General features: G+C 68.6%; 1 protein-coding gene across 1 annotated transcript; it reads right to left on the reverse strand.

The window, feature by feature from the left end:
- Window positions 1–1,106: 1,106 nt before the first annotated feature.
- Window positions 1,107–11,977, reverse strand: KLF16 (Kruppel like factor 16). The gene is made up of 2 exons (XM_032358824.1): window positions 11,343–11,977; window positions 1,107–3,392 (listed from the first exon to the last, which is right to left on the reverse strand). Exons 1-2 carry the CDS (start codon window positions 11,806–11,808, stop codon window positions 3,091–3,093), a joined length of 768 nt encoding a protein of 255 aa, XP_032214715.1. The 5' UTR covers window positions 11,809–11,977; the 3' UTR covers window positions 1,107–3,090.
- Window positions 11,978–12,206: the final 229 nt, after the last annotated feature.

The following is a 12,206-nucleotide window of genomic DNA, read 5'->3' on the forward strand; positions in this document are numbered from 1 at the left end:
GGACCAGGGAGTGTCCTGGGCACATAAGGGCATGTGAGTGTACTAGGAGGGGGTCCTGAGCCCGGGGTGGAGGATATCCGAGGGGGTCAGGGATCCCCGAGGCCACATGACCAGGAAGCGTCCAGAAGGCCGCAGGGGACGTCTTCGAGCTGTGCAGAGCACATGGGATGGGGTCCCAAGAGAGACAGGCAGGAGGGGCTGCGTGTGTGGATCCCGAATTCCAGGGACTCTGCCCAAAGGGGCAGAAAAGCCAGGTGGAGTGGAAGGGGGGCAGTGGGACCGGGGTCCAAGGAGCAATGTCTGCGGGCCTGCGGGGCAGAGCCAGGGAAAAGGGGACAAAGCGAAGCAGGGGTTAGGGGATACAGGAGGGAGGCCGTCCTTGCGGAAGGGCGAGCGACCCCTGCCCAGAGGGGCCACGGGGCCAGGACCCCGGGGCAGGGCTCGGCGGGAGCCGGCGGTGCAATGCTAGGAACGGCCACCAGATGGCGGGGCCTTCGCCTTCCCGGGGCGGACTCGGGGAAGGCCCTGGGGAGGGTCTGCGCGCCCCCACCGGAGCCACACCCGCCCTCGGGGCCCTGCAAACCGCGGGGATCTGGGCGTCTATTCCCTAGGAAAGGGGTGCACGACCCTCATCAGCTTCGCGGGCCGCTGAGTCCTCCCCAAGGGGCTCCCCGGCCCTGTGCCCTCCAATCCGGAGCGGGCGGACGGCAGGACGGCAGGACGGCAGGCGTGCGGTACGTGAGCAGACCCGCCGGGCGCGCCACGGAGGGCGGTGGAGGCAGCGGGGTCCGGGGACCCTCTCGGATCAGCGCTGTCATGCCCACCAGCAGCCCCACGGGCAGGGGCTCCCCCAGCTCCCGGAGCCCGAAAGGGGCGGGCGCCCTGTCACCGCGCCTCGGTTGCCGGGTAACGGCAAGGAGGGGGGCGCACGCGCGCGACGCGTGGGTGAGGCGGGGCAGCGGCCCCCTCCCCAGGCCTTAGGGAGCGTTATCTCGTGTCCCAGCCAGTGGCGTCTTTCCAGGGTCCCCAGCGGGAGGCTGGGGGACACAGGCACTCAGCTGGCCGGCTGAAGGCCAGGGGTGGGAAAAACCACACGGGCACAAGAGTCGGGTTTAAAAAAGGGCTTGTTTAATTAAATACAAGGAAGAGGCCAGGCAGGACAGGGGAAGGGGGGCGCCCCCTGAAAGCACAAATCCCTGGGGGGCCCTCCCCCCTTTCCCCCCTTGAGATGCCACAGCTAAGTGGCTGGAACCAGGTCCCAGTGACCTCCAGCTCCTTGGGGGCGGAGGGGCACAGGTCTCTCCAGGCCCCTGGACACTGGACAGGGGCCAGGGATGAGTCCCCGGCTTCCGGGCCCCTCAAACCCAGAGCCCACCTCCTGTGGGGAGGCACCAGCCAGGGATGGGACAACCAAGAGGATGCCCGTAAGGTCACAGGGGAAAAGGGGACCCCAGCCTGCCCCCACAGACTAAGGCATCTCACCAACACTGCCAGAGAGGAGGATTTAGGGTACAGGCAGACCAGGCCAGCAAGGATCCGCCCAGAGACCAGGCAAGACGACCCTTCCCAGTCCAGCTCCGAAAGGGCTTCCCTGGCCTCCTCCCCAGGACCCCCAGCACCCATCCCTGGATGCTGCCAGGCCGGGTCTGGTCCACACCGATGCCGTCCAAACCCCCAGCCCCCTAAAGGGGAGACAGAAAGGTTCTGGAACACACGCAGGTGCCACAAACCTCCTGCAGCCAACAGTGGGACGCAGGTCCTTTCAGGGTCTTGGGACAGGGAGCCTGGGTGCTCTCCCATTGTAGGATGGGGGTCCTCAGTCCCTGTCCAAAATGAAACCCAACCCAAGCTGTGGTGGGAATGCACCAGGAGAGGACACAGCACTTACCCCTCCCTACCCTATGTTCAGATCAAGCAGACCTTCCCCCCAACACCCACCCACCCGCCCAGGACAGCAGACCACCCACAGGGCCCAGGTCAGGAAAGGGATTGGTGCCTGAAAAAATATTCTACCCGGTCCAAAAAACGAGCTATCCCATGGGGTGCAGGGGTCAGCCCTCATGCTTCCCGCCCTCACAGGCGGGACCCCAGCCTCTGCTCCAGAGGCCACGGGACCGGGGCTACCCGCCAGGAAGAAGGGCCAGTGGCAGGGCGGGCCGGCCCCCACACCTCCACCTGCAGGGGACGGGGGCTTTATGCTCGATGCTGTCCTGGTCCCGAACAGGAGGGACTGACTGATTGTCACACCATGCTGTGGAAGGCCAAAGTCGGGGACTGGACTCTGACAGGCGCAGTCCTCACTCACACGCACACACCCACCCAGGGGGGGGCAGCTCCCCGCCCCCCTCCTTCCCACCAGCAGAGACAGAGGAAAATAAATAAAGAGGCATTTGCCCCAGCCGCAGCCGTGTTACCCCCTCCCCTCCGTGTGAGTCAAATGCTCTTTGGAAGAACCCGTTTCTCTCCCTCCCCACCCGTCTTAGGAGCAAATCCTGGATCCTACTGCCTCCCCCTCCCCCACCCCCACTGCCGGGGAGCTGGGTGGCGGGGCAGAACCTGTGGACACCTGAGATTGAGTACCCGGATGGGGGTGGCTGGGGCCACGCCCCAATTCCCTGAACATCTCCAATGGCTTTCAGAGGGGTGAGGGGCCCCGGGCGCGGTGGGCAGGGGTGCCGCGGTAACCCCTGGTTCATCTAAGGCTCTTTGCACACATCATCCCAACCTGGAGAGGGGGGCTGGGGAGGGCAGGGTCCAAGCACCGGTCAGGTGCACCTTTCCTGGGCCGCTCACCAGCACCCCCCAGACTCACCCTCTCCAAAGCAGGGAGGTGGCGATGGGGGGAGGGGAGCGCCTGCTGGCCGCCCACCAGGGGTTCCTGTGTAACACGTGGGAAGAGAATTATCCGACATGGCTATTTACAGACGCGGGCCCCAGCCACCGCTCCCGAGGACCACCCCCACCCGGGCCGGCCGTCGGGGACCGGGGCCGTCGGTCCGTGGCCCGCCCCTGGCTGTGGACGGCAGGCGGTTTGCTGGTGCTCCGTGCCCAGGCCCAGCAGGGGTGCGGCAGGGCGGGCTGGAGAGGGCCCTACAGGCCGGAGGGGGCCGGGCTGGGCGCGGGGCTGGGCGCGGGGCTGCCGGCCAGGCTGCAGGGCAGCGAGTCGCTGGGCGAGGTGCTGCGGGCGCCCGGGCGCCGGAGCAGTTCCGGGCGGAAGCCGGGGTGGCGGCGCGCGTGCTTGGTCAGGTGGTCGCTGCGGGTGAAGCGCTTGGAGCAGAGCGGGCAGGGGAAGCGCTTCTCGCCGGTGTGCGTCCGGTGGTGGCGGGCCAGCTCGTCGGAGCGCGCGAACTTCTTGTCGCAGCCCGGCCAGTCGCAGGCAAAGGGGCGTTCGCCTGGGCAGAGAGGGCAGAGGACAGACGGCGGCGGTCAGCGCGGGCCGGGGGTGGGGGGACACGGCAGGCGGGGCCCTCGCCGCAGGCCCCGCGGTCCGGGCCGTGGGGCTCCCCCCGCCCCCACCCCCGCCGCAGCCGCCCGCGGGTTCCGGAGGCTGGACTCTGGGGGGGACGTAAAGAAACCCCCCACTCATTTCACGAAGCCCCTAAGGAACTCTCCTGCCCTTCGCTCCCCAGGACCCGGTAGTAATTCCACGAGCAGTTTCCGTGGGTGCGAAGCAGAACGCGCGGAGGCCGAGCTCTGCCAGGCCCGCCCCACTCCCACCGCACCACGGCCTGGGGACAGGTCTGCGCCCGCCCCCGGGGCACGCGGGGCCCGGCAGGGGCTGCTCCCTCCGCCAGTGGGTCCCGCCCCACCTCCGCTCTCCCGGGGGGGGGGGGGGGGGGGGGGCGTACCGGAGGCTCCCAGGTGCTCCCAGGTGCCCGGCCCACCCACTGACCCTGTCGCGGGCCATGTGGAGGGAACGCAGCGCCACCTGCAGCCCCAGAGCCCAGGGTGGGGAAGGGCACAAGGCCCTGGCAGAGAAGGCCCCTGGCAGGTCACCGCGCTGCCGGGAAGGGGAAGGCTTGGAGGCGGCGGCCACCGGCCTTACCCCGCCCCCACGGAACCGACGGGCAGGGGAGGCGAGGGGAGGGGAGTGGAGGGGAGGGGAGGCGAGGGGCGGGCCGCCACCAGGCAACTTCCTCCGCAGACCCCTCCCACCTCCCAGGCTGGCCTCGCCCATCCTGCCCCTGCCAGCCGCCGCCAGCCCCTAGCGCCTGTCGCCACCCACCCCTCCTGCCTGGGGTGCCGGCTCCCCATCGGTTCAGCCCGGTCCCCAGCGAGCGTTGTCAGCATCTCCCCACCCCAGGGGGAGTCCCCCCTGGACTCCCGCCACGCCCCAGGCCGAGGGGCCCTGAGGGACCCGGAGCCTGTGCCCCTGCGCGGGGTACCTGGAGGCCGGACTCCAGCGGTTGTTTCGTTCAGGAGTTTTGGAGGGTGTGTGTGGCGCGGGTCCGGAGAGAGTGTGGGCGCGTGAGCCGTGGCACCCACACCCCCGTGTGACACCCTTTGTGGCACTGGATGGAGCTCCAGGTGCAAAAGGCAGAGGCTGGACTCCGGGCGGCCACCGCGGGGTCAGGCCCAGGCTGGGCACTGTGGTGACTCAGTCAGCGAACACACCAGAAGGGGGTGCCTGGCCCGGGGTCTGAGAAAGGCCCCCCAACAGGGTAGATGGTGGCCGAGGGCAGAGGAAACCCGGAGGGGGGGGGACAGGACAACGGGGCGGACATGGGGGGGGAGCAGGGTGGGGAATCTCAGCGTGTGCCAGGGACATCCCAGCTCTGAAAGCCAAGGGACTGTCCTTAGGTGACGGGCTGGGAGGAGGCAGGAGACATGGGGGGCAGGGAGAGCGCCGCTGCCGCCACCCGTGTCCCAGGGGAGCACGAAACCCTCCCCTCCGCCACCCCTTCTTCCAGGCCGCCCCCAAGACCAAAGGAGGCAGCGGGGTCCAGCAAGTCCCCCCATGAAGATCTGTGGGTTTCTCCCAGCAGCGGAGAATCCAGGTGTGCTAGTCGCCTACCCCGGGGTGAAGAGGGGGCCTTACACATCTGTACCCAAGACCTTGCCGACTACAAACTTCTGGGGCTGCGCCCCTCCCCGGAACGATCCCAAAGGCAGGGGGAGGGACCTCGGCAAAGCCAACCTCTACAGAACCCCGGGGGGAGGGGGGGCTCAAAAAAGCCCGGGAAAGGACCCCGGCCCCACCCGGATGGTGGAAGTGCTGGGACCGGACAGTCCCCCCAGGGCTGCAGTCTGCGGGAGGGGAGTCCGGTTTCGGGGGCGGGGCTGCTGGCTCTAGGCCAGTCCTGGTGCCCGGGGGCGCCCCCTCCGAGGGGCACGCAGTCCTGTCGCCATCTTGCAGCGCGCAGGCGGGGAGAAGCAGAAGGGAAGGGGGGCCATCCCGCTGCCGGCGCGCCCCGCAGTTGGCTCACTTCCCCATTTCGGGCGGGCGGCGGGACTGGCACCCGCCTCCCCGCCTCCCGCAGTTCCACTTTGCAACGAGCAGGTTGCAAGAGCCGTGCCAGCGCGCACTGGGGCAGGACGCGTGCAGCCGCCGCCGGGAACACAGCTGCCGCACGTAGCTCGGTGGCGGCAGGGCCATCCGCAGCCCAGCCGGCCTCGCTCACGTGGTCCCCGCTCCCGCTAGGGCGGGGGCGGCCGGGCTGGGGTCGACTTGCCGGCTGGACGCCTGCCAGCCCCGCCCCACACCCAGTTGCTGGGGAACTCACGTGCACACGTGGGTGGCGGGACCCCGTGCGCAGGCTTCCCGCCCCCACAACGTCGGGCGAATGCCTGCGAGATACCAGGCCCTGTCACCCTCCCACGGTCCACTAGCCAGGGCGGGGAGGGGGCTGCGCTTAGGAAGCTCAGAGCCAGTGGGGCCGCAGGTGCCACCTCCCGCTGCCCCAGAGCAGACTGGAACCTGGGCTGGAGGAGATGCGGTGGGCGGGGCTCTGCGGACACGACCTTTTGACTTGGGCTGGGCTGGGGTGACCTGGGGACAGTTGCAGTCACCACAGTGCCATGCTGGCTCAGAAAAAATGGAGACCAAGAGGTCCTGGAGACCAGATAAAGACGGGATCGGGAAGGTGGTACCGGAGCCAAGCAGCACCGCCTGGCCTGCCTGGCCTTCCCGGACAGGGCCAAGGACCCGACTGCTACAACTAACCTTCGCCTTGACCTCCTGAGGTCATCCCTTGGGTAGGGAGGGAGCTGTGTCCGACAGCTGACCCTTGCACAAATGCCCACCTACCCAGCACACGCAGTGCAGCTGGGCCAGGTGAGAGAATTTCTGGAGAGCTCCAGAGGGCTGGGCTGCAGCAGGCAGCAGGGAGCACGCCAGGGGCTTCCTGAGGCTCCCCCCACCCCGGGATTCCAGAAAGAACCCAAAGAACAGCTGTGGAGGTGCAGCAGAAGGGGGAGCTGATGGGGAGGTCTGGAGAGCAGGGCCTGGGGTCTGCCTCCAGCAAGCTCCTAGGATGGCTGTACAGAGACCCCCTACATAATCTCCTCACCCAACGTGGGCCACGAACTCAAACCCTGAGATCAAGAGTCACATGCCCCAATGAGCAACCGGCCAGGCGCCCCCTGGGCCCTGCCCCCCAAACACAAGGCTTACCACCTACCCACCCCCACACCCCCACTGCTCCCGTCGCTTCCCCTTTCAGGCGTCCTGTTGTTGCCACCAAAGGCGGAGACAGGCCATCTCCGTCCCCGGCCTGCTCCGTAACTGGCCGGAAATCCCATCAGTAACCCCTTCAGAGTATCTCCAGACCCCACACTGGCTGTACACCCAGCTCTTGCCTGGACTAGTGCAGCAGCCCATCAGCTTGGGGCTAAGTCACCTAGTCTGTGCTCTGCCTTTCAAATCCCAGAACTACTCCCTGACCCAGGATCAAAGCCGAAAGGGTTTACCTTGACCCCTCACCCTCCCTCGACTTCTTCAGTGCTCACACACCGTGTTCCGGCTGCCTAGACGCTCTCCCCTGTCGCTCTGCCCCTTCTGTGTATACCCTCACACCTAAGATGGACCTCTCCTTACCCCACAGGTACACCCCACTGTCCCCTTTTTCGGCTTCTCCCAGGTGTGAGACCTGCCCCTTCACCTGACTGCCAAGTGGAGGGCACAGGCCTGACCCGCCGTGGGCACTCCACGCATCTGTGTGAAGCCTCGGGGGCGGAGGGCCGAGCTCGGCGCAGCAGCAGCTGACGGGGTGTCCCCCTCTTGTCGCCCCCACGCCCCCGACCCGGGCACTGCGGCTACTGCAGCCCCTCACCCCTCCTTCCTCCCTGCAGACCGGCGCTGCGCGGCTAGCTTCCCTCCCAGACGGGCCTCTGTGGCCCAGGGGGTGAGCCGTTAACAGCTCCCACACCCCCCCCAGCATGTGTGGTCAGGACACCCACTGTTCTGGGACGGCGCTGGGCGAAGGTTCAAGTCAGGGCGGCCCCCTTCGGAGGGAGCCGGCTCCTCGCATGGTATCGCGTACCAGCTCCCGGGCCATCTGGGCGACCTTTATCAGGGAGCCTGGGTGGGGGGCGGTTATCGCCCCCTGCAATGTTGGGGGCCCTCCCCCACTCCCCAGTTCCAGCTGCTCTCTGCATGTGTGGAGGAGGGAGCTAGGGGGCGCCCCCACCGGAAGCTGCCAGTCTCCCGAGCCCCACCTGTCCTCAAAGGCACTGCCCAGGGGAGGGGGTAGGGGATAGGGTCTGCTGTCCACTCGGCCCCGGGAGGATGGTGGCCACTTCCCCTCTGGGCCTCAGTGTCCCCATCTGTCTCTCCCCCGGGGGCCTCTTCGGCCAAGAATCCCACCACCCCCACCCTGCCCCCTCCTTGGGCCACTCAGAATAACTGGGGTCCACCCCGGCTACCTCTGACTCTCCACGTCCAGGGGCTTCTCCCCTGCACCCCGTCTGTGGGCTGGCCCACCCCTTTCGCTCCCAGGCGGGGGGCCTGCCCTGCTCAACTCCTCTCCCGGACCCTAATCCCAGCTCCGTAAACGGATTTTCCTCTGCAAAGCCGGGCCTGCCTTCCTGGCCACCCTCCATCCCCTGCCCTTGGGATTAAACGGAACCCTTCACCTGGCCTGACCCTCCCCGCCTCACACCTCCACCTCAGCCTCCCAACTCCTGCCCCAGGGCCCCTGACCCCATGCCCTGCAGCCGGGCATCCTGCTCCTGGGACACACCCCTTTCTGCCCTACAGGACCCCGAGGTATCAGCAGAGAGACCTCTTCCTGCATGGCTGTGGCCATTACCCCCTGCCCAAGGGTCCAGGCTGTGAGGGCACACGGACGGGAGGCCCCACAGAACCGCCCGTGCTCAGCGCTCACCTCCCATGCCTGACCCGAGACAGGGTTCGAGAGTAAAACAGGGAGTCTCACCTGGGGGTGATCCTGCAACTACCCCAGGGGACACGAGTTACTGGCATCAAGTGGGTGCGGCCAGGGATCCTGCCGAGACCCCCCCAGGGTGCCCTGGACAACCACGGAGAGTGGTGTCCGTGGCCCCCTGGGGATCCAACCTTGCCCTAGAAGCTCCACTCCTGGGTCTGAGCTCCCTCTTGCTGGGGGGGGGCCTGAGAGTCCAGCAGGAGCAGAGCTCGTGCCCGCTTGGAACCAGGGACTCTGGGGCAGGGGAACAGTCCGGATATGGAGGTTGGGAGAGCAGGAGTAGACAGCCAGCCTCTCCTCCCGCCCCCGCCCCATTGCGCCTCTCACTCTCCGTCTCCATAGCAACGGCGTCAACTTCTCCTGAAGCTTCCAAAGTCCTTCCCCACCCCACGTAGGAGAGCTCCGTGCCGGGGCTCCAGGCCAGACCCAGGGGACCACAGGACAGCCCTGCCCCTGCCGCTGGGTGGCCCTCCCCAGCCTCCGCGCCTCCTGTGCCAAGCGGAGCAGGGACACTGGACTCTGGCCAGGCTCCTGCCCAGGCCCTCAGTCTGCTCCTCTGGGGAATGGGGCTGGGCCCGGACTGGGATTCTCCTTACAGAGAGAGCGAGCGATCCTCAGGCAGGGCAGGGCAGGGCAGGCTTCTCTCCCGGGGGACGTCCCCGCTGACTTCGAGTTCCCGCTCCTCATCACATGGGTCCCCAGGCCCACTCCCGGCCACAGGCAACACCAAGCTAGCCTGGGGACACCCAGGGCCAGCATGACTTCCCCTCACCCAAGCCAGGCGTAACAGCAGCGCCCCCCTCGACTAAGAGCCAGAAAACCTCACAGGCCCTTACGCAACCACGAAGCCAGGGTTGGGGGGGGGGGGCGACTCCATGAGTGAGCAGTCTCGGGCACACAGGTGACGGAGACCCTCGGAAACCAGAACAGCAAGGGGCCCTGAGTCAGGCTTTCCCAACCTCAGGAGCAGACGGTGTGCCCAGGAGCCATGCCCTCTGGGCTCCCACGCCACACTGTGGGGAGGTCTCTGAGGACCGCTCCCATGGGGGCTAAGGATCCGTGAGGGATGGCGTCCTGCCCGCCCCCAACCCACTACTCACCCCCTCCACTGGGACACTCCCCCCACCCCGGCTGGGCCTCGGGAACCTAGAGTTCTCATTTAAAACGAGGAGAGCAATACTGGCATCCTGGCCCAGCAAGGAGTCCCCCGACTTCGAGGCGACCACCACTGCTTGGGGCCTCTGAGCCTCGGGTCGAAGGACTCCAGGCCGTTCTGAAGTTGTCTCTTGGGACCTGTGCTGGGAGGTGCCCTGGCCACTGCCTCCCACTGACCCAGAAGCTGGACAGGACCCAGAAAAGAAAATAAATCAAATCAGTACCCTGGGTTGGGGGGGGTGGTCCAAAAGGCTCTCGGCGCCTCACCATCCACCAACGGGACAGGAGTAGGAGCACAAGAGTGGGAAAAACGGGGTCCCTCTCCGGACAGTCTCTCTGCGTCAGCACCCCCGCTGCCCAAACAGGCCGACTCACTTAGGATGATCCAGGGCCCTCCTCAGACCCCAGCTCCACACCCAGAGAGGAATAAACACCCAGCGGCTGCTGGGGAAGTGGGGCGGCTCCAGGAGGCAATGCAGACCCTGCCCGCCGGCCCGGTGCCCCTGGTATCCCGTCCGGTGCTCACAAGCGGGGCAGAGCCTCCAGGTCCCCATGGGCAGGGATGGGGACCGCAAGGGAGATGGGGAGCACCAAAAGCAGGGAAAACACCGGGCATCTGAGGTCCCACAAGGAGCCTGGGGCTGCACCCACCCTAATCCCACCACACCACAGGGCCAGGCCTGCTTTCCTGTGCCCTCTCCACAAGGGGACTGCGTCCACAGCGCCCTGGCTGCACCAGACCCCCACCGAGACCCTGAGAAGGCAGAATTCTGCACCCTTTACACAGGCAAAAACACTGAACCCCAAGATGGGTCATGGGCTAGAAAGCAGCAGAGCCGGAATCCAAGTGCACCCTCATGTCAGTACCCAGATGCCCCCCCCAGGGCAGGAGGGACCCCCCCCCATACTCTCAATACTCAAGCCCAGGCCAGCTTCCAACACCCACCTTCCCCCAACCCCAACCCAAACTCCCAACTTGGACAAGAGCATTCTCGGGGTGGAGGGTGGGGGACCCCAGATGGACAAGGGAGGGGATGAAGGGGTGATGACTGTGACCCTCGCTCAGACTCCCCGAGCTATTCCCTCACCCTCGGCTGAGAAGCGAGAGGTGACAAGTGTCACGAATCCCTCACCCTATCCCTGCCACCTAACGCGTGAGGACCTGACGCCCTCGAGGGTCCCCCTCTCAAACCCGCCCCCCACTCCCGCATCCAGACTCAGGCCTCAACCCGCGCACTCAGCAAGCCCCGCCGCCTTATTAAAACTCACGAGGGGAGACAATAAACGTGTGGGGCGCCCCCCCACCCCGGCCCCCAAGCCAGCTGCTCTGCTGCCCTCTGGGGTGATTCGTCGCTGCCACCCCCCTCTCTACAGATGGGGAAACTGAGGCAAAGGACGGGAAGACAGGACAGTCAGAGCGGGTGCTCCAGCCGCGGCATCCACTCCCCGGACGCGAACGCGACAGGAAACAGAGAGAAACCCGGCCGACGGGGGAGGGGACGGTCCGAGAGCCCCGATTCCGCCCACGGACCCGTCGCGCCGCGCGCCCCGCGAGCCCCTGCAGCGGCCACGCTCCCGCCCGCCAACCGCGCGCCGCCCGACCGCGTGGCCGCCACGCCCCCTGCGCGCGCCCCACCCACCGAGGCCCCGCCCTCCCGGCCGGCGCGGCGGCGGCGGCGGCGGCGGCGGCTGCCGCCCGGGCGCGCCCCCCTCCCCGCCCCCCACGCGCCACGCAGTTTTGGGGTCCCGGAGGGGGAAGGGGCGCAGGAGACCGCGCGCGCGGGCCGGGAGGACGGGGCTCACCTGTGTGCGTCCGCAGGTGCGACTTGAGGTGTGAGGACTTGTAGTACGCCTTGGCGCAGCCTGGGAAGGGACAGCGGTGGCTCTTGGCGGCGGCGGGCGCGGCGCCGGGGGCGCGGCCAGAGGACGGGGACGAGGCGGCCGAGGAGGAGGAGGCGGGCGAGGCGCCCCCCGGGGCGGCGCCGGGCCCGCTGCGCAGGTCGGCCAGGATGCTGGCGGCCAGCAGGTGGGGCGCGGCGGCGGCGGCGGCGGCGGCGGCGGGGCCCGGGCCGGAGGCGGCGGGGGGCGGCGGTGGCGGGCCCGGGGGCCCGGGCGGGGCGGCCTCGCGGCGCGGCGCGCGCACCTCCAAGCCGGCGGCGGGGCCCGCGCCCTCGGGGCCCGGCCGCCCGCGGTGCACCACGGCGCCCGAGGAGATGGCCATGAGCACGTCGGCAGCGAAGTAATCCACGCACGCCACGGCCGCCGACATGCCGGGCAAGGGCGCGCGGCGCGGGCCGAGCGGGCTGAAAGGAGGCGGCGGGAGCGGTGCCCGTCCGGCCGGCGGCGGCTGCTCGAGTGCTGGAGGCGGAGGAGGAGGAGGAGGAGGCGGAGGCCGGCGCGCGCCGCCGCCGCCGCCGCCCGCGCTTGGCCCGCCCCGCCCCGCCTGACGCGCCCTGACGCACCGGAGCCCGCGGGGGCGGCCGCGGCCCGCCCCGCCCGGAGGACGCCCCCTCGGGGCGCGCGGCCACGCCCCCCGCCGGCGCGCCCTCCGCCGCCCTGCCCGCCGCGCGCGGCCGCCGGGGGCGGGGTCTGGACCGCAGGAGCCGCCCCCGGCGCGCCCACTCCGACCCCGGAGCTCGGTTCCGCCGGCTTCCCGAAGCGCGCCCT

This window comes from Mustela erminea, chromosome 1 (genome assembly GCF_009829155.1).
Source record: "Mustela erminea isolate mMusErm1 chromosome 1, mMusErm1.Pri, whole genome shotgun sequence".
In the NCBI taxonomy this organism is placed as follows: domain Eukaryota; kingdom Metazoa; phylum Chordata; class Mammalia; order Carnivora; family Mustelidae; genus Mustela; species Mustela erminea.

Coding starts and splice junctions, on each gene's coding strand:
- KLF16 (XM_032358824.1), bottom strand. CDS start 11,808: ATGTCGGCGGCCGTGGCGTGCGTGGATTACTTCGCTGCCGACGTGCTC. Junction 3,393..11,342: donor GCACCTGCGGACGCACACAG/GTGAGCCCCGTC, acceptor CTCTCTGCCCAG/GCGAACGCCCCTTTGCCTGC.